Source organism: Anopheles moucheti, chromosome 2, assembly GCF_943734755.1.
Source record: "Anopheles moucheti chromosome 2, idAnoMoucSN_F20_07, whole genome shotgun sequence".
Lineage (NCBI taxonomy): Eukaryota > Metazoa > Arthropoda > Insecta > Diptera > Culicidae > Anopheles > Anopheles moucheti.
Window position 1 is genome coordinate 14,125,976 of NC_069140.1, and position 22,573 is coordinate 14,148,548.

A 22,573-nucleotide genomic window follows, 5' to 3' on the forward strand; every position below is an offset into this window, starting at 1 on the left:
ACCGTAACGGCCATTCGCGACGACCAATTTCGACTATTAACACCAGGTCAGGTCAGACACGGTCGGCTGGAATCCGCACAGAAGAATCACTTAAGTCATTAGTGTCGCCACGCAGATCGTTCGTGGCCCGCGCGAATCGACCGAACAGGGGAATCATCTTGCCTGGTTAGATCATCAATTAACAAGACCGCGTGCCGGGTGCGGTCCGCAGACACTGGGAACACTGGGTGGGACCCTTTCAAAGGACAACTATCAAGGTCAATTAATGGTTGGCGAAAGCAAGGCCATCTCACTAGGAATGCGTGCAGCGTGTGCAACCTTACACCGATAATGCTTCGGAAAAACGCTGCCCAAACGCTGCTTCATGCAGCTGCCTAACACACTAATCAACCTGTGAAACCCTGAACAGCCTCTGCACACCGAGCCCGGCGGTATTTAGCGCTACTTGTTGAGGGGCTCACACACGCACGCAAACCAGTCAGTCTGACACGACATATCGCGCTCACTCACGCAATATACCAACAGGCTTCCCCGAGGCACCTGCCCCTGGGAGACAACCAGCACTTCCAGCGTCCTCAGCCCTCAGCTGGGTAAACATTTGTGTGCGAGCCGAAAAGTGAATTGGCAGCCCCCCAAAGCTGCCAGAAAAGGAAAATGTTCACACAATGGCAGCAAAAATGGGCACCAGGTGTTCCACTTCCTGTGCAAATAGAGCTGAAATGTGTATGTGTTTGTTTGTGCGATGGGGATGGGAAAAGGGGAAATTGTACGAATCACGCTACCCAAAACCCGGGTGACGTTGCATGCAAACGGGAATGACACTTCAAAACGAGCCTGCGCTCGGGTGCACGTGCGGTTTTGCAAGCGATATTTGTTCCTGTCAGGGTATGATGTTTTAAGCTTTGCTGTTTTGTGCCAACATTATGTCGAATGGTGTGGCAGAAACGTTCATTAATTTAGTTAAAAGGATGACGGGCGAATTCAAGGCATTGCTCCATCAGCTAACCACCAGCAGAAGAAGCAAGTTCAAAGTATCCTTTCAAGTCTAAATATAGCTGTGTGTGTGAGAGAGAGACTTTCATAATGGTGGTACAAAACTTATGGCGCACATTCATAGTCGCACTGCGTTTCAAGCGATATCAATTGATTGCAGCGATTACGGGTAAAGCTTTGATCCAAGCCACTAACGATCGATCTTGCGCCTCCTTGTACGGTTCGGCGGTTAAGAAATAAACAGCGCGTACATCAGTTACAAACGGGCGGACCGAATGAGTTGTATACCGTATCCGATCAAACAGTTTTTGTTTCGCACCTGGAGTTACAGCTGGAGTACAAGCTGAACGCTGAAAAGTGTCGGAACGGGCCGGAAATATCATTCAACGCCGACCCGGATAAGCTACGATCGATGGTGGGGAAAAGTACTACCCCTTCTTACGAGTAGAGAGTAATGCAAAATGGCCATCCTTGTACAAAAATAGCTTCCCGAAGGGTTCGCGCAGGAGGATGAAACCGGTAAGGATCATCAGCATGAGTTGTTTTTGTGTTATGGATTACTCCACCACATTCCGATTGATTAAATTACCCACACCCCACTCACGGGAGGAGAGTTCTGGTCCGGTTCAATCTTTTCTTTTTTGTTTTAAATAAAATCTTCAACCACATTGCAAGTGTGTGTGTGCGCCCAGTCGTGCAGGGGAGTGAGAACACTCTGATAATAATAGTACGGCTAGTTTATGGCGGCTTCCAAATTGGTACACGATCGATATTGTAAACATTCGCAACCCGTGCGATCCACCACCACCATCGGGCGAGGGCAGAATCAACGAAATCTGTGTCCAACGAACCTAAAAACAGATCACCATAATTCATTGGGGTGTTACATCTCGGTTTGTGTTTGATCGGTGAAAGGTGCACCGGTGTCGGTTCCTGACATGGGCAGGATGAGGGCATCACCTATTCTCGGCCGTATCGTTCCTGGTGCTTGCGTGTGAATTATGAAATCATCTTTTCAATATTTTTTGATGTCCAAATCTTGCGAGTCCGTTTGCGCCCCTTTGAGGACACTTGGACGAGTTCAAATTCACACCCTCGAAAGAGGCGTGAAAGTGAGAGGTGGAGGAGGAGAGAGTAGTTTAATGTTTTTTGTTTTGTCTTTACCTGCCATTGAGCTTGTAGCTGCGCTTCTTCTTCGCACGGTTTAAGCTGTTAGTGTTGGGCGAATTGCTGTGATACTGAGGCAAAATGTGATTGGAAAACAGGTTGTAGACACTGTTGCTGTAGCAGTTGCTGCTGCTCTTGTTGATATTGTTCTCGGCCGGTGCGCTCAGCTGCCGGTTGTACTCGACATTCTTCGAGTTCAGATCGTTCACTTGCTTGTTCAGCTCGATGATGTTGCGCAGCTGGCTAATATCACTCGCGTGATAGCTGTAGCTGTTCCCGCTGTTGGACGCGTTGATGGCACCGTTGCTGTTATTGCTTTTGTTGCTACTATTGTTTATCGTTTTGCTACCGTTCCCGTTACTGCTACCACTGGCAACACCACCACCGTTTCCACTGTACCCCACACCGCTACCACTGGCGACACCCCCGATACTGGCACTTTTCCGTTCGTAGTTCACACTAAACACGTTGTAGTTGGTGGCGTGCTGCTGCTGCTGCTGTTGATGCTTGGTGCCACCGCCGTTGCTGCTGCCGCCCGCTACGCTGCCGCCCCGCTCGAGCTCACCGGGCGTCGCACTGTTGCTGTGGCTGTTGATGCGCGACCGGTTGTACAGCACCGTGCCGCTACCGTTCGGCGAGTCGGTGTGGCTGGTGGAGTAGCTCAGGCGCGGCTGAACCTGATGATGGGACAGCAGGTTGCTGCAGGCATGTTGCATCGACCCACCGGACGCAGTCTGGGCACCGCTCGACGACACGCTGTGGTGGCCGTACGGCGGTAGCGTCGACCCGTTACCGTCCACGCTGATCGAACCACCGCCCTGCAGCGAATGGAACGAACCCTGGCAGGAGCTGATGAGGGTGCTGCCCTTGCCGCCGCCGCCGCCCCCGCTGCCACTACTCCCGGACGCGCCCGATTTGGCCGGAGCGGATGACGCGATGATGTTTGCAGCCCGGCCCGACGAGCCCGAACCGCCGTGTGCTGGCGAATTTTTAAGGCTGTTGGTCGCGTTATCGTGCGACGGATCGTGACACACGTGATGGTAGTGCTGACCGTCACCACCACCACCGCCAGGGGTCCCTCCCAGGTGCAGCGTTGGCGGGTTGCTAAGATTGTTGCTGACCGCACATTTCTTGCACGGGTAGTTGCCACCCTGGCCGGGCGGTTGCGCGCTCGTTCCGGCACCGTTGTTGGTGCCACCGCCGCTCGCTAAACCCTTGTACGAACCGCTGCAGTTGTTTGCCGACACCGATTTGCCATTGCTCTTGACGAAGTTAAAGTTGAGATTGCTTTCCTCCACCGAGAGCGATGTTTTGTTGAGATCGTTGTACTTCGGACCCGACTTCTGGTCGCTCGATTCCGCCTTCGGGGTGGTTGATTTGTCTGGAAATTTTGAATGTGAAATTGAAGGTAAGAAAGAGTTGTAATTATGCAGCTGAGATGAGCTTTAAGTGGGGAAGAGTCATTTCAGGGGCTGGAGATGCCAACAACCTTTTTTCACTCACTACATCAACACATCGCATATGTCTAAGTCACCAAACGTTACACTCCATACACTTCCATACACTTGGTGATCTTCATCTGTACTGGGAAATTGTGGCAAAAAAAATAAAAATAAAATAAAAATATAAAAAAAATTATAATTCAACTTAAAAAAAAATAAAAAATAAAATTCACTCAATTTATGGTCGTGGTTTGTGGCCATACTTACGCACTAGACAATCCGAATAACTGACTGAGTTTTGGGACGAGAATTTTATTGCTGCCTTCTGATAACCATGATTGAAGCTAATGCTCCACAACGCTCTTAACCGAATATCCTGCTTTTGTGTGCCGATTTAATTAAAATAAACCCAAAAAAAACATCTAAACTCCCAAAAACACTCATTTCTGCACATCAAACTCCCCGTGGCGGTCGAAACCCCTAACCAACGAGGCAACGATGATCATGGCAACAAATGTACAATGAAGCAATCATACTTACCAATCACTGCTAACGATGTCGAGCCGCTTCGGGAACTGTTGAGTGGTTCACTATTCGCACTATTGTAAACAATGTTACTGAACCCGATGTTCACCGATGACTGATGCAGTTGGGTTTGGCTGAGTTGCAGAAACTCCGTGTTGTCTTGCCTAGCGAGTAAGATACATTCGTACACGTATAAGAAATAATCGCGCACACACGCACACCCATCTTCATCCAGCTACGGTGGGTTTTTCAACCCCCCGAAACGTCTGCGCTCCCGCACACACATATGCGTGGCATTCTAATATGTATTAAATGGATTGAAAATGGAACGAAAATAAGATGTTTATATTGCGCGTTGCGCTCCACCCACGTCCCACTGCCGCCGGTTCATTCCACTTTCTCCAGCTAGAGATAACGCCGCAGGGCCGCCAGGCTTTCGCTCACTCTCTTACGGTTCGTAACAGCCCCGGAACCCAACCCGCTCTTGCACGTTCACCAAGAGGTCGCTTCTATTCGAGGCCAATCATCTTCCAGCGGCACAGATGCCCCCCTCCCCCTCCCCCCCCCCCTCCCCACCGCTCTTTGGCACAAGGAAATCACTGAATGGCAGTTTACATCTTTGTATATCTAATTTACGGTAAACGGTCAAACGGAAACTAGTTGTGAGTGACGGATGGTTGCAAACCACGGTCAAACATTGACTGCTCTCACACCCCACGGGGTTTTTGTGCGGTTGGGAGGGGTGATCTGTTTTGCCCCCGCTAGGGGTTTGCTTCGGCCGACGTAAACCAAGCAACGATCGATCGCGGAGAGAAGCAATCGATCGCTCAACGCATTTCATCGATTGAAAACGCTCTGTGAGATGATTTGATGGTTCAATCACTATGGATCGGTGCGCTATATAGACACACATGTTTCAAATTATATAAAACTTTAAGTTATTATAACGAAGAAATTATTCCTAAGTCAATTTATGTTTAAGTCAATACCTTGCGTTCGAGCAGTAAAATTATTTTTGTAATTACGAATGGCCAAAATAACCTCGTCGTGTACCAAGTACCAGGCGCATCCATCGTCGATCATGCATTATAGGGCGATTCCGATTTAGAGTCGATTAATTAATATTATTCCCGTTTTTTTTTCGTTTGCCTATTTTACGATTGCAATAAGATATTCGAAATGCCTTTTCCGCTAATCGGAAAATCTCCAAACGATTTTTATCGATTGTACAAGAACTAATCATAGCAAAAAGAGATCATAAACCGTCAAGGTTACTCAAGACGTGCTTCTGTCTCAAGAACAGCAGCTTGGTTTATTGCATTTTTATGGCGTATCGATCATGGCCGGCTGAAACGATCCCCACGATCCGCCGTATTGTTTTGCGGCGCGTACACGAATTTACACATTTCCAAAAATAAATAAATAATCTTTTTTCCGCGCGTAGTACTTGTGAGAGTACCGTTGCGCATTTTTACGCCGTCCCGATCGGTACGGTACCGGAGCGCGAGTGAGCAGTTGTCCAGCAGTTCGACCACATTCGTTCATTCCCCCCACGTTGGTCAGCGACTGTCTAGATCTATTTCAATCTGCTGCTGCTGCGGCTACTGGCTGCTGGCCGCTACCAATTGTTGGCCATATTTAAGTAATTGCACGCGCTCCGGTTACTTGCAGAGCGCCTCGGTCCGGCCGGTTACACGTTCTTAAGGTGCACCGGCGCTACAAGGCTACTTCAGCACGGCCGTGGTTGATTGGATTACTTTTTCATTTTCTCCCCCGTTCGGTGCTAACCGCTAAAAGCGTCCACGCTTTCACGGGCGCATGAACTTGACTGAACTGGTGCGCGCTTGTTTACGATTACAAATACTAGTTTCTAGTGGATGAACCGATGGAACCAATCATTGCTCGCCACGCGCACGATCGCGTCTGCTCGAAAAGTTCATTCGGTTTCATCGAAGGTTCATGTCCATGCTAAATCTATTCCCACCTCGGGTACCGAAGTGTGTACGGCGCCTAATAGAGCTCAGTATTTGTCCCACGTCGTGTAACGTTCACTTCCATTGTTACTCACCTGCTCTGTATGTAATTGTTGCAGTAAGCACCAGGACCACTAACCCGTCGTTGAAAGTTTTTAAAAGGCATTTTCACACATCTACACTAGATGAACGGATGACGGGGATAGAATGCGTGTAATCCTGTAGGTTAGAAGGAGAGAAAAACTGGTATTTAATAAAAATGGCTTTTAATAGTAATTTGTATATATCTAGTATAAAAAATGTAGTAAAAAAATAAGGCCAAAATATTATATATTATTAAAATATAAAATATATAACTAATTGGGTACATAATTGGAAACATAACTGTCACGAAAAGTTTTTTAATAAAAGCTTATATATTTCCGATTCAAAAAAAAAATTCGAATAAACTGCTCGATCAATGACGTGACAAAGCATATTTCTAACAAGTTTGTTGAAACGTTTGTTTCACAAGTAATTTATTTTTAATTAACTAGCTCTTGTTTTTTGAGTGATATTTTCATGAAAATTCTACAATAAACTACTACCAGAAAGGCTTTCGAGCAGAATAAAACAAATGCTTCTGCTCGATATAACATGCTTTCGAACTTAAGGTATGATCGACCCCAACGTGTTGTCAAGGCTAAAAGGAGAAGAGCAGGAACATAACACATTTAGGAAGTTGTACATTGCACGGAAGGCAAAGCTTTTTGTGTTTCTTAAACTTTTTCTTCAACAGACTGAAGATAACAAAACAACACGAACTACAATGAAAACCACTCGATAAAGATACGTCCGAGAGTCCTCACCGTACCTGCGGTATCTGACTAACGCACATTAGCATCGATCACTGACCTCCGGGGTTTGAGGTTTGCAGCGAGTAATTTGAATATTCGCTAACGGTAGCATCAGTAATGAATGCGGACGTCTGCCATCCGACCAACACACCATTCCCGTTTACTGGGTAATTTTCCGATCTCGATAGCAAAACAAAAAAAAACGAAACAAAGGAGTATCCCATTCGATGGCCTTCGAAGTGAATGCGAGCAGCTGTGCACTAGACAGCAAACGACCACTGTCGTTGTGATAATGAAATAATGATACCTGAATATTCATACCCACCCCACCGAAAAGGTTGTGGCGCCATTGGACCAAAGGATCCCATAACAATTACAAGGCTATCCCCGACAGCTGAATGGGAATTCGCATTCGCTCGGGCGTGTATCGAACGAAACAGAGCCGAAATTAACTCAGAACCAATTGGTAGAATTACCTGCTTAAAATGTGATTGCTGCAGTAATCGCCAGTACCGTGTACCTTGCGCTTACAATTTTCTAAAGGCATCTTTCAACACATCCAGAGCGTCCGAATCCGCGGTTTGGCTGCAAGTGTACTCTGCAAGAAAGAAGTGAAACAAACAGCAAACAATATATTAGGCAACATAAATCACTCGTCGTCCGTAAGGCGTTCGTTGTGCTGTAGAAGGGCGAAATGCACGGTGAGCAAGCGCATCGTCCACCGCGTGCCCACCGCAATCAAGGATATCCGCTCACAGTGGGAGGAAAACCGGGAAAGGCCACGCAAGGTCACCAACGGTGGCCAATAACGGTGGATATGCCATAAAACTATAAACTCATTAGGTTCATCTGTCCACCAAAGAGACGTAAAACGTACGAGTGAACTGTCATTAAAATCTTTAACGTCACATTACCGTGCAGCGGCGTAATCAATTTATCGTTAACAGCAGCACAGTTGGTTAAGATACGCAACACTCGCACACCCAACACGCACCGCCGGTCGGTCGGGAGTGGTCGGAGAGGACCTTAAACGAGAACTTCCCACTCAACAACCCCGGAACGGTCGTTTGTGCGCGGTTTGTAAACATTTACCAATGGTTCGTAAGGGCCACTCGGCGAAGAGCAAAGCATGTCCCCAATGTCCCCCAGGCCCAGCAGAACGCGCTCGGACGGACGGACGGACGTACGGACGGACGGGCGCTTGCATCGCTTTAAGAATGGGGCCAATCTGCCTGCCCTTTAGGTGTTTGGCTGCGGTGCGTGTCAAAGCATAATTACATTCATGAAACATATGTTACTGAAGCGCACCGGAGCGCCCAATTCAGCGAACGGTTTTTTGGTCGGTCGTCGACTGTCGCGCCGGGATGGCTAGAAGTCAGGTTAAAAGGTCAGAAATAGCCAAGTATGCCGTGAATGACGCAGGAACGGTTCCCCCACGTACCGCGCCAACCGGAAACAATCGGCACAATCGAACCGGACCGGACAGGAAGTGGGGCGTCCGTTGCGACCATTACGTCGCCCGGGACGGTTTGCGTTACCAAAAATTTGTGCTACGCCACCATTTTTTTTTGTCCTCATTCGCGTATGCGATACGATTGTTTGCCCGTCTTTTGATGGCGGGGAAGCGGGCGTGTTCCGCCATCGCCATGGGCTTCCATAACCCACACAGTGACAACCCGTGCGGTGGAGGCTCATTTGTTTAGGCGGTGAAGTTGTTTATCCTCTCCGGGCGGTGGTCCCCAAAAGCACTGGGCGGCATGAAACGACATCTGTCGCCACGCTGCACAAACACACTCGTTCAATCTTCTCCGCCCATCCGTTTTGCCTGGTGGACCCGGTGCGGTGCGTTGTTTGCATGCTGATGTGTGCTTCCTCAAAGTGTCGAGTAGCATAATGAAAGTAATAATGTAGAAAGCTAAATTACATGCTTCTGTGTTCTGTTCTAACGGTGCAACAGCGGGACCCCGGACGGAGTGTGTTTTTGCCAAATTTTGTACAAACAACCGATCGGCACTAGGGCGGGCCCATCATAAGCAAAAGATACACAGGTAGAACGGATGAAGGGATGAAGAAGGGAAAGGAGATGCGGGGGGGGGAACTGGTGGAGGATAATGAATCGTTCGATTCGTTTGATTGATTGATAGCAGTTGACGTGACCGGTGGGAAAGTCTTCCGGCCCGGTTTTCAAATGCTTCACTGTTTTTGGAGTTCAAGCGATTACATAAACAAGGACTAGTGAACGTTTTGCACGAAACTATGCTGACGAGAGCGGTGTTCGAGTACCGAAGGAAGGGGAGTGTGATGCGTGTTTGCCTTTTGTATCGCACCATACAGCTTGCGCGGGTTCAAAAACATACACCACAAACCTTGTACAATGTGTTATAACAAAACAAACATTTGCTATTTGTACAGAAGCTTTATCCTTATCCACAGAACCAACAAACCCGTATCTACGGTTTGCTTATGTGATCATACAGCCTTGTTAATATCAGTCAGAATATTTTTACAACCATTTGTACCATTAAGTGAATTGACACCAGAATAATTCTTATAAAGATACGTAAAGCAGAAAGTTCCTATAAACCGTATAAATGACTCGAATTATCTGATTCTTTAAATAAAAATTACGAAGCTTCAAGAATCTTCAGCGATTCATGAATACTTTCAGAGTCGTCATTTGATTCGAATGACTCTTTAACTCAATATTCATATGAATTACTCTTCTCGAAACATTCATTAGCCACAACACTGTAATGCATCGATGTACAAATCGTGGCAGAATTATACAAACATTTATTTTATAAAAAATCTTGAACTTCTGTGCATGAAACAAAACATACCTTTATTTAAGTGTGACTCTTTTATTTATCGTCGTGTATTTTTCGTTATTTGCACCTAATTCTTATTCAACTGTTAAAGTTTAATCTATTTTTATTTTTTGTAATGCATATACACGGAGGCGCCTGGTGTTTCATGCATATGGAGGCGCCTGGTGCTTTATGTATATGGAGGCGCCCGGTACTGCATGAGAGGAGTACATAAATGGAGACGCCCTGTGGTGGAGCTTGTATTTACATGAAGGGATGTGATATCATCCTGTTCATACCCGTACGTAGAATATAGTAGCTGTGGGCAAAAACATATTCATGGAACTAGAAACGGAAAAGAACTAGACATATCAAGTCCACTTGAAATGGTTGTAATTTCATACAAGAAAATAAAAATATGTATAATGCCATCAAAACCTAATGATAGATAAGAATAAACTAATGGAACCGTAACAAAATTTTCTGTTGCTTATAAAAATATTGGATTGGTAGTTGAACTTATGCAGACAAATATTTCTAAAGCCTCACATGTCAACTCACATGTCTATCAATTGATTCTAAAGGCCAATCTTAATTTTATTTTGTTGTAATGGCATATGGTTGGTCTTTTTTTGTTTCATAAGACAAGCACAATTCATTTCCCCATTCGATAACTATTTAGGTCACGCCAAATTATTGCCACACCTGGGTTCGGTTCCAAAACAGCAAAATTAATTACGCCGTTGATTTTAAGCTAATATCACCGCATGAAAAGTGCATTGATTGCTATTGAACTGTCATTCTTATGGGTATCGGTATCGTTCTGCGGGGTTGCGATGGTCCCATGTCCCGCAGACACTTAGCGAAATAGTCCAATTGAGTAATTGCTGGCCGCATACGGCAACACGATTACTCAAAACCGGGGACAGCAATTTCAATTTGCCATATTGTGCCTCCGTTCTTCTCTATTTATACTCGTGCGCTGGGTCAGTGCCGAAGCGTCGACCCGGATCGACATTAGCGCGCGCATCTGGCACGGTTTCCAGCGGGCGCAATTTTCTTCCAACGTTGGGCGAGAAGGGGTAGCATGGAGCATAAGGAAGGGCGGGACTGGGGACTTTACCTGTTCAATTATGGGCAGAAGAGCAAATGGTCCTTACATATAATTGTGTGTGTGTATGTGTGTGGTCCCACGGGAGGGGGAAAAGAGGCGAGTAAAGTGTTTCAAATCATCTTCTCAAAACAGATTGAAATGCCAACTATTCGTTAACGAGCCCGCTAGGTTGGGTGGGCGCTGCCCCGCTCACGTAAGAAGTCGAACCAACAAGAGAACCTTGACCCGATTCAAACGGGAGACCCTTTTTTCGGTGCGGAATTGAAAGGCATAATTGACAGGCACCACAAAACACATAACACCGAGGTTGCTCCAAAGAGAACACTCTAATGATTGTAACGAAACCCAAGGGCATCATAATATTCGTCCAACTATTCCCATTTAATCGTGCAAGTTTTCGCTCCCCCCAAGTTGGGGTCAAACCAGTCGCCCATTGTTTCCCACTTTGCACAATGATCGAACTTTTCACATTTGCATACTAATGGGGTAAAAAACCCACTATTAATGCACAGCAAAGGCATCAGCATGAAAAGATGCTAAATCCGTACGGTGCCGTTTTTTTTTCACCCCGAATGTGATAACAAAAACCGAAGATAATTAACAAGTAACGACACATACGCCATTTTGGAGCAATATGTGCTACCGTTACCTTTTAGATGGTGTTTTTTTTTTATTTTGGGGCTTTTATTTTTAATTTTAAATGTGCATCATGAGGCAGCACCGCCTCGCAAACAGCGCGCTCTTCCGTTTGTCTTAATTACCGACCTTGTCATCATTATTCATCTCATCGATTCGTGCTAACTGAGAACGGGATTACGAGGTATACGTTTAATTACGGTGCCCTCGGGGGAAAGAATCCCCATCCCTCCCTCCCCCCTCATTCCCATCCCCTCGATTTTCCTAATGTCCCTTCGCTAAGCATCTAATACAGAGACGAGAAATATCCTTTAGTTATTTCCATGGAAGAAACCATTTCTACTACCACACTGAAAGCGAGAGAGAGAGAGAGAGAAAAAAAAGAAAGAGAGAAATAGAGCGGGACATGCATTTGCTTGGGAACCCCTCCCAGAACTATGGCACGAGGGTGCTCAGTAAGGGGACACGCAAAGGGAAAATGGAGGGAAAAAAACTGGGTGTTCCCCTCACGGAACGGAACAATAATTTCCGCGAAAATTTACACCTCACCGCCCATGTGAGCATTGAATGCATTGTGTAACCGAACGGTGGTCGGTTTACCCAACAGCGAAACGATGCCAGTCTAACCAACTTTCGAACCTTTGCGTGTTTACGTCCGCTCCAGCACACTGACATAACGATGTACGAAAGGCACAGTGGGTAGACAAGGCACCTGCCGGCGGTTGTCAGTTTGAAGAGTCACGGTACACACGGAGCCCTTCCCTTGGTGGGAATATCGACCCAAAAGAGGGCGCTCGCGGGGTTCTTTTTTCCCTCCCTTATTTCCCTCTCCGCCTACAAACATCTTGCGGTTATGGGCCGTTGGTTTTGGTACCTATTGCCGGTATTTTCAATATTATAACCGAAACCCTTAAAGCACACACACACACACACTCCCGTCCCATGCCGGGACCATGCAAATCTGCTAACTCATCTTCCGTGCGGGGGCGCTACGAGTTAACGCCCGTGGTCGCGGTCCGGGTGAAGAATGTGTGCGGTTGTTGCCTATCCCGCGTGCAAGTGTGCTGGTGCTGGTGTAATTGCGCGCGCGAGGACGCCGTTTTTCTACGCCGTGTTGCCAACCAAAAGCATAAAAAAACGCGCACACAGCAGCAGCAGCAGCAATCTTCAAAACCCTGTGGCGACCTCACGCTTTCGTCATCCAAATCGCCCGAAAGGACACCACTAATAAGTACTACTGGGCGTCCCACTTTGCGCCAAGGAGTGCCGTCACCGAACGCGGCCAGTTGCACGTACGGGGCGAAAGCGTTATAGGGGAGAAGGGGTGGGGGAGGAAGGACAACACACTCTGCACGGAAGCTTCCCCATTAAAGTGTGCGGGCAAATAATAAAATATAGAAAAGGAAACCGTAGGGGAAAAGCATTTCCCGATAGGGCGTACTGATACCTGATGGGAGTGGAGATGCTTGAGAAAACAACACACTTACCCTTAATAAATCCGTACTCGTGCCGTATCCTCACAAGTACATCCTTCCATCTCGATGAGCTTTTGATCTGATTTTTCTCTCTCTTTCTCTCTCTTTCTATTTCTATCCCTTTTTCCTCTCTTTCTCTCTTTCTCTTACTTTCCACTTTTCCGGGGTTTGGACGTGCTTTTCCTTTCTTGGGGTGTGTGTGTTGTGTGCTGTTACTCCACCTTAGCGTTGTCACGCGAATGTTCGGAACTGACGACCATCGACACTATCCCCCTTATTACGGTATCTCTCTGCTTCAAATGAACGGGCCCGCCCCACCCCACTGTGGGTGCCTGCAATGGCGGCCACAATAGAATTCTTGCAGCAGGCCGAATCGCCCGATGAGGATTCCCGCGTTCCCGGGGGGCACTGCTCTCTTTACCCCGTTCTATACAGCATCCGCATCATCATCATCATCAGCAGCATCATCGTCAAGATCATGATCAATCACTTCGCACACTTGTACGAACAATGTGACCGGGGGCGGGTAGGCACAAGCTTTAACACACGTACACCGTATTCCGGCCACAACACTTCTTCGAGTACGGTTTGGCGTTCCTCTAACGATTCACTTGCTACTTAGCGACTGTGGTGCGACCGTGGGCATACCGTTTTGCTGGTAGAAGCCCCCCAGCCCCCTTCGGGATGATATCGATTGTTTCGTGTGTCGTCTTACGAATTGGGGCGAAGGGTTCGTCGTTTATCGCACGCGAAATGTGTGGAGCTTTTGGTACGGGGAAAGGCTGAACGTTGGATGATACCTTTTGGGGCGGGTTTATTATTTTTGTTTTCGGGATGGAAATTCGTTCCAGCAGCAGCAGAACACTGGCAGAAGGCGGGATAAAACAATAGCACACACTGGCACACACGCGCGCTTTCTTCAGATTTTCGATCGATTCGCGTGCGCCTCTTTTCTTTTGTTTTTCTTTTTGGTGGGTTTTCGCGTCTAAAACGGTTAGTGTAGTATATTGAACCAACAGTGGTGTAATAGATCCGTCCGGAATAGATGGGTAGACTACTTAATAGGTGGGAAAACGAGTAGTAATACTGCAACAATCAAATATTTACGTACTTCTAATCGGGGTTTTGTTTCGTATTTTGGCTGGGACACGGTACAGTCGTCGGCTCCTTGGATTGGCTTCGTTTCTTCTATTATTTTTTCTCACCGCTGCACTTCACTTCACCTGGCGGGCGTCCGAAACCGAACCACGGATGTCTCCTATTGCTCCTGTGTGTGTTTTGTTTTTTGTTTAGTTAAAAGGCTGAGCACACACGTCAACACAGCGCGGACGACGAAAGCGAGAATGAAACACGGGAATATGGAATATATCAATCAATCAAACGACACATCACTCGGGAGAGGCATTTCTCTATCACAATGATTTTGTTTGTTTGTTTTGCTTGTCTTCCACCGAACGCTAATCGTTGGTTGTGGCTTTTGTTTTGCTGCTCAGTAGCGTCGTTTCGCGCACTGGAAGAACCACATGGTTGGTGTTATTAGGTAGACGTACAATTATTGCCTTCACTGTTACCGCACTGACGTTCGCAGTCGTTGAAGACGGCAGGTTGCACTTGCTTGTAAGCCCCGGAATAAGAAGCACACTCAACACACAACATATGTCCGCTGCCGGGCCGCGACATTCAACCTGCGTAAAGGGCGCGATTACTTTTGCAGTAAAAGAAAAACAAAAGCCACCACCGTCAGTTGCGTGTCCTCGATTCTGACACATGCACAACACACGCACACTGGGCAGCTTCCAGCTAACCTCACCATTTGCTTCGTCTGCAATACCCGGCAACACTCAGCACAAACTAACGCACGCACACGAATACGCATAACCCGATAAGAGCGTCCCGATCGTTATCCACCGTTTTGTGGTTGCATTGTTTTGCGTTACCTCGGTACAATCACACTACACTCGGACCAGCCACAAAACCACATGGGAGTTTTATTTGCAAGGTTGCCAACACTGCTACTGCCAGCGCCTACTTTGCGAACATGTGTGTTTGTCTGTGTGTGTGTTTTTTTTTTAATTCGCTTTTGATCCTACCTCAGCAAAAGTTTGTTGGGGCAATCCACTCTGGGTTTCGAATGGCGGGTAGGTGTGTGTGTGTGCGTGGAGTGGAGCGGGCAGAAGAATGAGGCGTAGACACAAAGGGGCCACGTTGGCTGGTCACGCCGAGCACACGTCCAGGAGTGAAAGGACGACGATATATCGACGTCGACGGCAAAACCCACCCCCTCCGCCACGTCCTGCTCAACCCGACAACGACGACAACAACGACGGCGATGACGACGGGGTTTCGTCGGTTACGTAACTCTATTGACAGATATGTATCTTGTGTAAGATTTCCGATACTTTGTGTGGTCCCTTTCCTTTCCTTTCTTTTTGTTTTATCTGCCTGGGATGTTCTCTACCCAAACCCTTGCACACTTTGCCATCACTGGAGGAGTTTGCTGGTTTTTGCTTCTGTTATTGTAAAACGTTCCACTTAGATTCGATCGATGCAAGGAGGCAGTGTACCTATCTCTCCCTACACACTCCGAATCACAATGGGGGGTAGGTGCCGAAACACATACACCCACGGCACGGGATGAGTTGTTCGTATCGTGGTGAGGGAAGGGGGGTGTATGGTGTGGGAGAGTGTAAAATTTTTACCACTGTTAAGATTATGCAAACTCCCACCCCCAAGGGCAGGATGGTGAAATGGTGTCGGATGAGGACCGTCCACAGGTTTTTTTATTTGGGGGGATGGAAACGAAATCGGATCGCGAATGCGTATTTGCTGGTGATGTGGTGGTGCTGGTGGTGGTTGTGATTGTGTAAGAGTCCCTCTTCCTTGCAACTGAAACAGTTGCCCACTCTGCACGCTACGCGGGTGCCGAGATCTTCGCAAATACCACGAGAAAGTCCACCAAAAACGGCTACGGCCACACTGATGGTTTTATGTTCATTTCACTCAGATTAATAATTTCACACACCAAACGCATGGGTTGCTACGTTTCGTCGTGCTGCGTGCATTATTCTTACTACACTTGTTACTGCGATGGTTAGTGCTGAGTGTTGCCCTCCCTCCCACCAATGCTGGGTACAGCTGTTTTTTTATTTTTTTGGTTCGTGTTGCGTTGGCGCTGGTATTGTTACCTTTCTTACCCGTGATGACACGTGTGGTGTTCGAGGCGAAAATTACGAGGCAAATTTGCTTATGCTAAATGGTTAAAAGGCGCTATGCTTTATATTGGTGCTCAACACTACGAAGTACCTACAGCCTAGCCTGAAGAGGTTTCGACACCAGACGGGGAGATTTTTTTGTGTTTTATTTTTTTTTTTGGCGATTGATAACGACCGCCAGCGTGTGTGTGAGTGCTGGGTTTCTATGTTGCGTGTTGCGTTTGCTTTATCGTTCCACTATAATTTGACCATTTTTGTTGCATTCGTATCACATGGAGGGCACCGGGGTTGAGGGATTATCGAGGCCTCGCAAAAAAAACACCCGTCGCGTATATTCCGCGTTTGCGAAGGTTACGAGTGAGCACACGGTTCCATTTTGGGCGCTCCGGACCTGGGGGAAGATGTTCCAAATTCCAGGAGCAGGGTTATCGTGCCACACTGTGTTTGCGATGGAACGCGCGCGTCGAAACGGCACGACAGGTTCGGACTGTATCACGTAATCACATGGAATTTCTAAAACGTTCACCAGGTGCTGCTGTGACGGATCTTGGGACAGGATGGTTTTCTTTTTCTCTTCGGTTGGGGGGTTTTTTTTTCGGGGTTTTGCAATCCTGTGCAGGCACTCACAGACGTCGGTCGCGAATGGATGATATTCGTATCGTTCCTGTAGTGTTTCGTCACGGTAGGCGCCACGGCCTGTTTGACGGTAGCCAGTTTCTTTTTAATTGTTTCGTGGAACGCGGCCGTAAACCGAAAAAGGAGGAAAAACTCAAGAACAGCACTCGCGCTCCTAGGACCAGCAGCGGCAGGCCGTAGAATGCATAACACTTTTTTCCAGCACTACCCCCAGCGGATCGATGTTGCGAAGTTCACGGAGCGAATCGTTCACAGGGAGTCATTTTCCATTATTCAGCGTATGCGTTCACCAATGCGCATGACACAGCCGAAGGTGCCGTGTGTTTGACAAATAGGATGTAATAACAATACCACCAGCATGGAAAGCACACGAGAGGAGACAGAAAAAGCGAATACCATATGCACTTACCGAATGCTTCCTCTTTTGGCGCTACCGTTAGATCTCTTGGTCTTGGATCTCTTCGATCCCGAGGGAGCCCTTTCATTAAAAGATTTCTTCAATGGCGGATTGCTGTTTAATTATTAAGCGCCAAGATAGGATGCTAGGATACATCGGTTGTATCACGCACGAATAAACGTACACCATACGTAGAATGTAAATGCGAACTCCCCATCCCATATAGCGAATCGATGGGGACGGTTTGAAACGGTCAAAAGATATAAACAAATGCAAAAGATTAGGATAAATGCCAGCAGCGTAGTGACCGTTAGTACTTACTCCGGAGAATTACGGTTGTTTACTGGACGCTTTATTAACAGGAATTGTTTAGTGCGATTTAATAGATTAAAAATTAATCAACCATCAATTAACTAAAATATTTAAAAAATGTATTTTAACGATTCATTCAAAATTGGGATCAATTGGGTGTCGAAATGGCATGACGCTGCTTGCGCCATCTGTTGTACAGTAGCGGTACTTCACATTCGCACGTACTGCGAACTACCGGAAAATGATACGTTTTGTTCTTTGCTGATCCGAAAGAAAATAAATAACTAAATGACCACACTCAGAGCAAGGTAAGTAACACCTTTTTTCAATCCCATCAAGCAAAGGATGGGCAAATAATTGTTTTGGTGTCTGGGTAGTCTCGGATTGTGACGCGGTCAGCTGTCAAACCAATCGCCCGCTGGCAGCACGGTTCCCGCAAGCGCTGGCAACACTGGTGTGGCGGTTTGGAAAAAGCAAAAAAACAGCGTCGTCTGAAGCTGTGGCTTGTTTGTTCGGTTTGTTTAGCGCTCCGCGGTCACCGCTATTCCAAAACAAATCTGCTTTGTCCTCGTACTGTACCATTCCCCGGTCTTCCACTACGTGTTGTGCTACCGTGTCCGTTTGCGTTCGATTGTGAATTTGTGTGCAAAAGCCAAGTAAAACATGTCCTCCAAACGAAAGCCGGACGGTACGAAGAAGGCAGTGAAAAAGCGAAAAAACTCCGAATCGAATTATGATTCCGACCTGAGTGATGAATATCCACGAGCGGGCGAACCGTCCGCCCGGGAGGTGGTGGTGGAGGAGTTGCGGCCGATGGAAAAGCTGCCGGAAGAGCTGCTGGCCGTGTACGATAAAGGACCCGGCAAGCTGCTCATCGCGGGCATGGTGTCCTGGGAAATGACCGGCAAACGTGACTCGAAAGGGGTGACCAAGATTCGTCCGAATCTATTCACCTTCCACAGATTTACCAGCGAAACGGTGAGTTTTTGCAGTGCAAACTTGCAGCAAAGGAAACGCATCGCATCCTTTTTCTCGATTGAACAATGCTTACGTGCGTGAGTGTGCGTGTGCGTGTGTTTCTTCTCCTCTTTATATTTAATGTTTCTTCTCTTCTATTGTTAGTACCGTTCAATGGCAAGCTTCTGTTCTGCCGCTCATTCTGTGTTGATTGATGAAAACTGGAAAGCTTTTACCTTTGGTAAGTTATTTAATTGATAAACACTGAATCATTGGTCGAAGTGTACTATGTAATTTCATTCCCACGTGCAGGACGCAATCAACTCAGCCAGCTGGGTCTTGGTGATACTACGACGTATGAAAAACCGACACAGGTGGCAGATTTGGCTGACTTTAATGTTATACAGGCGGCGTGCGGTCGTAACCATACGCTGTTCCTAACCGATACCGGCACCGTGTATGCCTGCGGTGACAACAAGAGCGGCCAGTGCGGTGTGGGTAATAAGCTGCCCACGATCCCCTCGCCTACGCGGATCAGCTACAATGGGCCACCGATCATAAAGGTCGGATGTGGTGCCGAGTTTTCCGTAATATTGGATATTAAGGGAAATTTGCACACGTTCGGTTTGCCAGAGTACGGGCAGCTGGGCCACAATACGGACGGTCGGTACTTTGTCACCTCGACTAAGATGTCGTTCCACTTCGAAACGCAACCGCGCAAGGTGCTGGTGTACATGGAGAAGAACAAGGAAGGCCACGTGCTGCCGATTGAAAATGTCAATATTATCGACTTTGCCTGTGGCAACAACCATACCGTAAGTAATTTGGGGTCTAATGATGTACGTTATACATCATGCTGATGCCATACGAACTTGTCACCACTCTTTGCGGGTCCCCGCGATTAATGGACCTCATTCGCCCGCTTTATTAGGCGCTTAAGTTAAATTAAACATATTTGTACTTAAAGGTGGCAATCGATTCGAAGAACCGAGCGTACAGTTGGGGCTTTGGAGGTATTGGCCGTTTGGGTCATGCTGAGCAGAAAGACGAGATGGTACCGAGGTAATAGAGTAACGAAGACTAAGCAAGAGGTCAAAGACCGGCATAGTGGTGGCCCAATTTTCACATCCTCTTTTCCTTCTTCCTCGTGGTCACAGACTGATCAAATTCTTCGACACACAGAACCGCAAAGTGATGCGCGTGTTTTGTGGCTCATCGTACAGTTTGGCAATATCCGACATTGGTTCATTGTATCTGTTCGGTCAAAACAAGAAAACGGGCGAAGCCAACATGTACCCGAAACCGGTGCAGGATCTAGCTGGCTGGAACATTACCAGCATCGGTGCGGGCTATACCTCGATCGTAATCTCGGCAGACGATTCGTTGATTGCCTGGGGCGCATCACCGACCTACGGAGAACTGGTAAACGCACTGTTCCATTTGCTTTGGCTTCGATTACGCTTCCTCCTCATCTAATTAATTTCACGAATTATTTTAGGGTTTGGGTGATTTGCAAAAATCCTCCTCCACGCCCAAGGAGGTGACGCGTATGGAGGGCATGAAAATTCCCCTTGTTGCGCTAGGATACTCCCATTCGATGCTGCTGGTCAACACAGAGCATGAAAAGTCGAAGGAGAAGTACGACAACCTGCCCGAGTTTGTTGTCTAGATGCTCCACTACGGCACCTGACCGCGCGTTATCCGACTGACTGCCAGCAGATGTGAAGAGGCGTAGAACGGCGCGCCAACACTTTCTACACTGCTCATTGTGTGTTGCCGTCGTACGAAAATCCGAACCGAGCATACTGTGTCTCAAACTAATTTTTACTAGTATTAGTTTTCCATCAATCACTCCACATCGTAATGTATTTGTACTATTTTTGGGAATTAAACGTGCATTTAGCTTTTCCCGGTCGGAACAGTTTCCACTAGAAAGGCATGTATTTCCACCAAAAAAAAAAAAACGACAATCGGAGAGTATTATGATACGTAAATGATACGAAAGAACTGTCCTACGGACGCACACAGTTAGTATGCTAGTGGATTTAGAAAGTAGAAACAGTAGCGAAATCATTTTTGTTTGTATCGTATCGCATTAGTATTCTTATCTGTTTTGTGTATAGATTTACGATTAGTTTATTTATTGCAGTATATTTGGAACAGGTTTAACAGTTTAGTATTTTGCTTCTATTTAGAGGCATACTGGAATTTCAATTTCTTAATATTGATTTTAAAATGTCTTAATCGACTAGACTTTAAACGTGTTAGTAGAAAGCTTTCTTTTACCGGTTCATTGTGGTGGAAATAGATGCAACTTTCATTTTGATAACAGATAAATAGAACACGTTAATTTAAATAAGAATGCTTGGATACTTTCAAGCGTCGGACATGTGTTCATGTCCCGAATGGACGTAACTAATCGTTACTCAAACACTAACTGTTAAAGCTACGTACCTGCTGCAGAAACCGTACAAAAGCTCACCAAAAAGCTCCGGATATTCGCCCGGTATAGTCGGTGGCGAAAATGTCCTTCGTACGATCTCCTTTACGGTGTGTGCGTGCATGGCTGCGCATGAGCCGTACGCAATAAGCCTCGGAAAGCGCAAAATTTGCCTTCAATGGATGGTCGTCGCTCGGCGAACTGACAAGTGCAGAATAGGCAGTCGAACCGTTAGGCAGTGCACCGTCGGGCACCCCTCCAATTGGCAGTGGCAAAAGAGAGCAAAAAAAGGGCAGAAAATATGAGACTGCTGTGTGTCGCGTGAACGCATCGACTAGCGGGCCAAACCCCCCCCCCAAACGGTTTACTGGCGAAAGACCAGCAATAAGGAATAAGTGCAGTACCTTTTGCCCACACTTTCCTTCCAATTCCAATTTGTTGGACATTCCAGAATTTGATATACGCCGTTGTTGGACCGTTTTGCGTTTTCCCCCCCCATCCCGACCTTCACGTGCGTGTGCGTGTGTGTGTGTGTGTGCAGTGCATGGCGAATTGTACTTCTGGAGCAAATTTCGGTTCCATTGCTGTTTCCGGACGGGTGAATCATTTCTAATTGCTATCCTCCCGCCGAGTTTATGGTTCGACTTGTTGGTGTCCGTGGGATTTCAAAAATCGAAGGAATTGAATGCAACAAGCGCTTCGAAGGTTCAAGTGGTGTGGAACCGTGTGAAGGTTGTGAGTGATAGTGGTGATTGGAAGAAGAAGAAGCTACAACATAAAATCGGTGCACTTGACACGACGGTGGTTGGGCAGGGTAACATCAAAGTTGCCAAGAAGGTGAAAATTTTGCAACAAAGTGTGTGCAATTACGTGCACAACTCCGACGACAACGTGGAAGTAAAAAGCTCCCGTTCGATTGCTCATATATGCTTTCCTTCTGGACCTTCGGGTACACCAAATATCTGCCTATCATTTTCTGCACAAGGACATCTAGCAGCCCAGCGACAAGGGAGCGTATCCAGCAAACACGTACGTGTGTAGTAACTTAGCTTTCGATTTTGTTCTTACCAGCCTTCTATGTAGTAAGCTTGTAATATGGGAAAGTTAAATATTGATTTAAAAAATACCAGTAGGCCTTGCCACAAAGCTCCAGCAGCCGTGGAAAAGTGAAACGTTTGATAAAAATCTATACTTTGTTCCCATTATCTTTTCTCTTCCCTTTTTTTTTCTCTGTTGTTTGCAAAAAAGCTAGCTACACTGTTGATACACATCTAGATGTATGTCGTGCGCGCGCGCTGACGAACGTACCGAAATCATCTTGGGAAAGCTTTTTGGTCTTCGAAACAGTGTTTCAAAGTATATTGTGCCCTCCCCCCCTGTGCGTGATCAAATAGTGGCATTGAGTAGCTAATAGCTTAGTGATAGCAGCACAGTGTTAGTGTGCGGTGGGTATATGACCCTTTTCACATGGTCACAGGTGACGGTTAGTACAGCTTCCAATAAAATCGAACAATCCGTACGTTGCTCCTTCTGGCTTTAAGGGAGGAAGGGTATTCGCACTACCCTGGAACTACTGCTGTCTGACGGCACTCGCGCGACTGGAGCCCTTCTGGCTGGTTGTCTTTGGCCGCGTGCCAAATGGAACGATGAA

At 46.8% G+C, this 22,573-nt stretch overlaps 2 protein-coding genes across 2 annotated transcripts; one reads left to right on the top strand and one right to left on the bottom strand.

Annotated features, from left to right (window-relative positions):
• Positions 1-2,153: 2,153 nt before the first annotated feature.
• On the bottom strand, positions 2,154-7,483 carry LOC128299137 (uncharacterized transmembrane protein DDB_G0289901-like). Its single transcript, XM_053035006.1, has 3 exons — positions 7,413-7,483; positions 4,143-4,291; positions 2,154-3,541 (listed from the first exon to the last, which is right to left on the bottom strand). Exons 1-3 carry the CDS (start codon positions 7,481-7,483, stop codon positions 2,154-2,156), a joined length of 1,608 nt encoding a protein of 535 aa, XP_052890966.1.
• Positions 7,484-18,000: 10,517 nt separating this feature from the next.
• On the top strand, positions 18,001-20,752 carry LOC128296726 (protein RCC2 homolog). Its single transcript, XM_053032205.1, has 6 exons — positions 18,001-18,503; positions 18,648-18,723; positions 18,795-19,297; positions 19,450-19,544; positions 19,640-19,904; positions 19,981-20,752. The coding sequence occupies exons 1-6, from the start codon at positions 18,189-18,191 to the stop codon at positions 20,149-20,151; spliced, it is 1,425 nt and encodes a 474-aa protein (XP_052888165.1). The 5' UTR covers positions 18,001-18,188; the 3' UTR covers positions 20,152-20,752.
• The last annotated feature ends 1,821 nt before the right edge of the window (positions 20,753-22,573 follow it).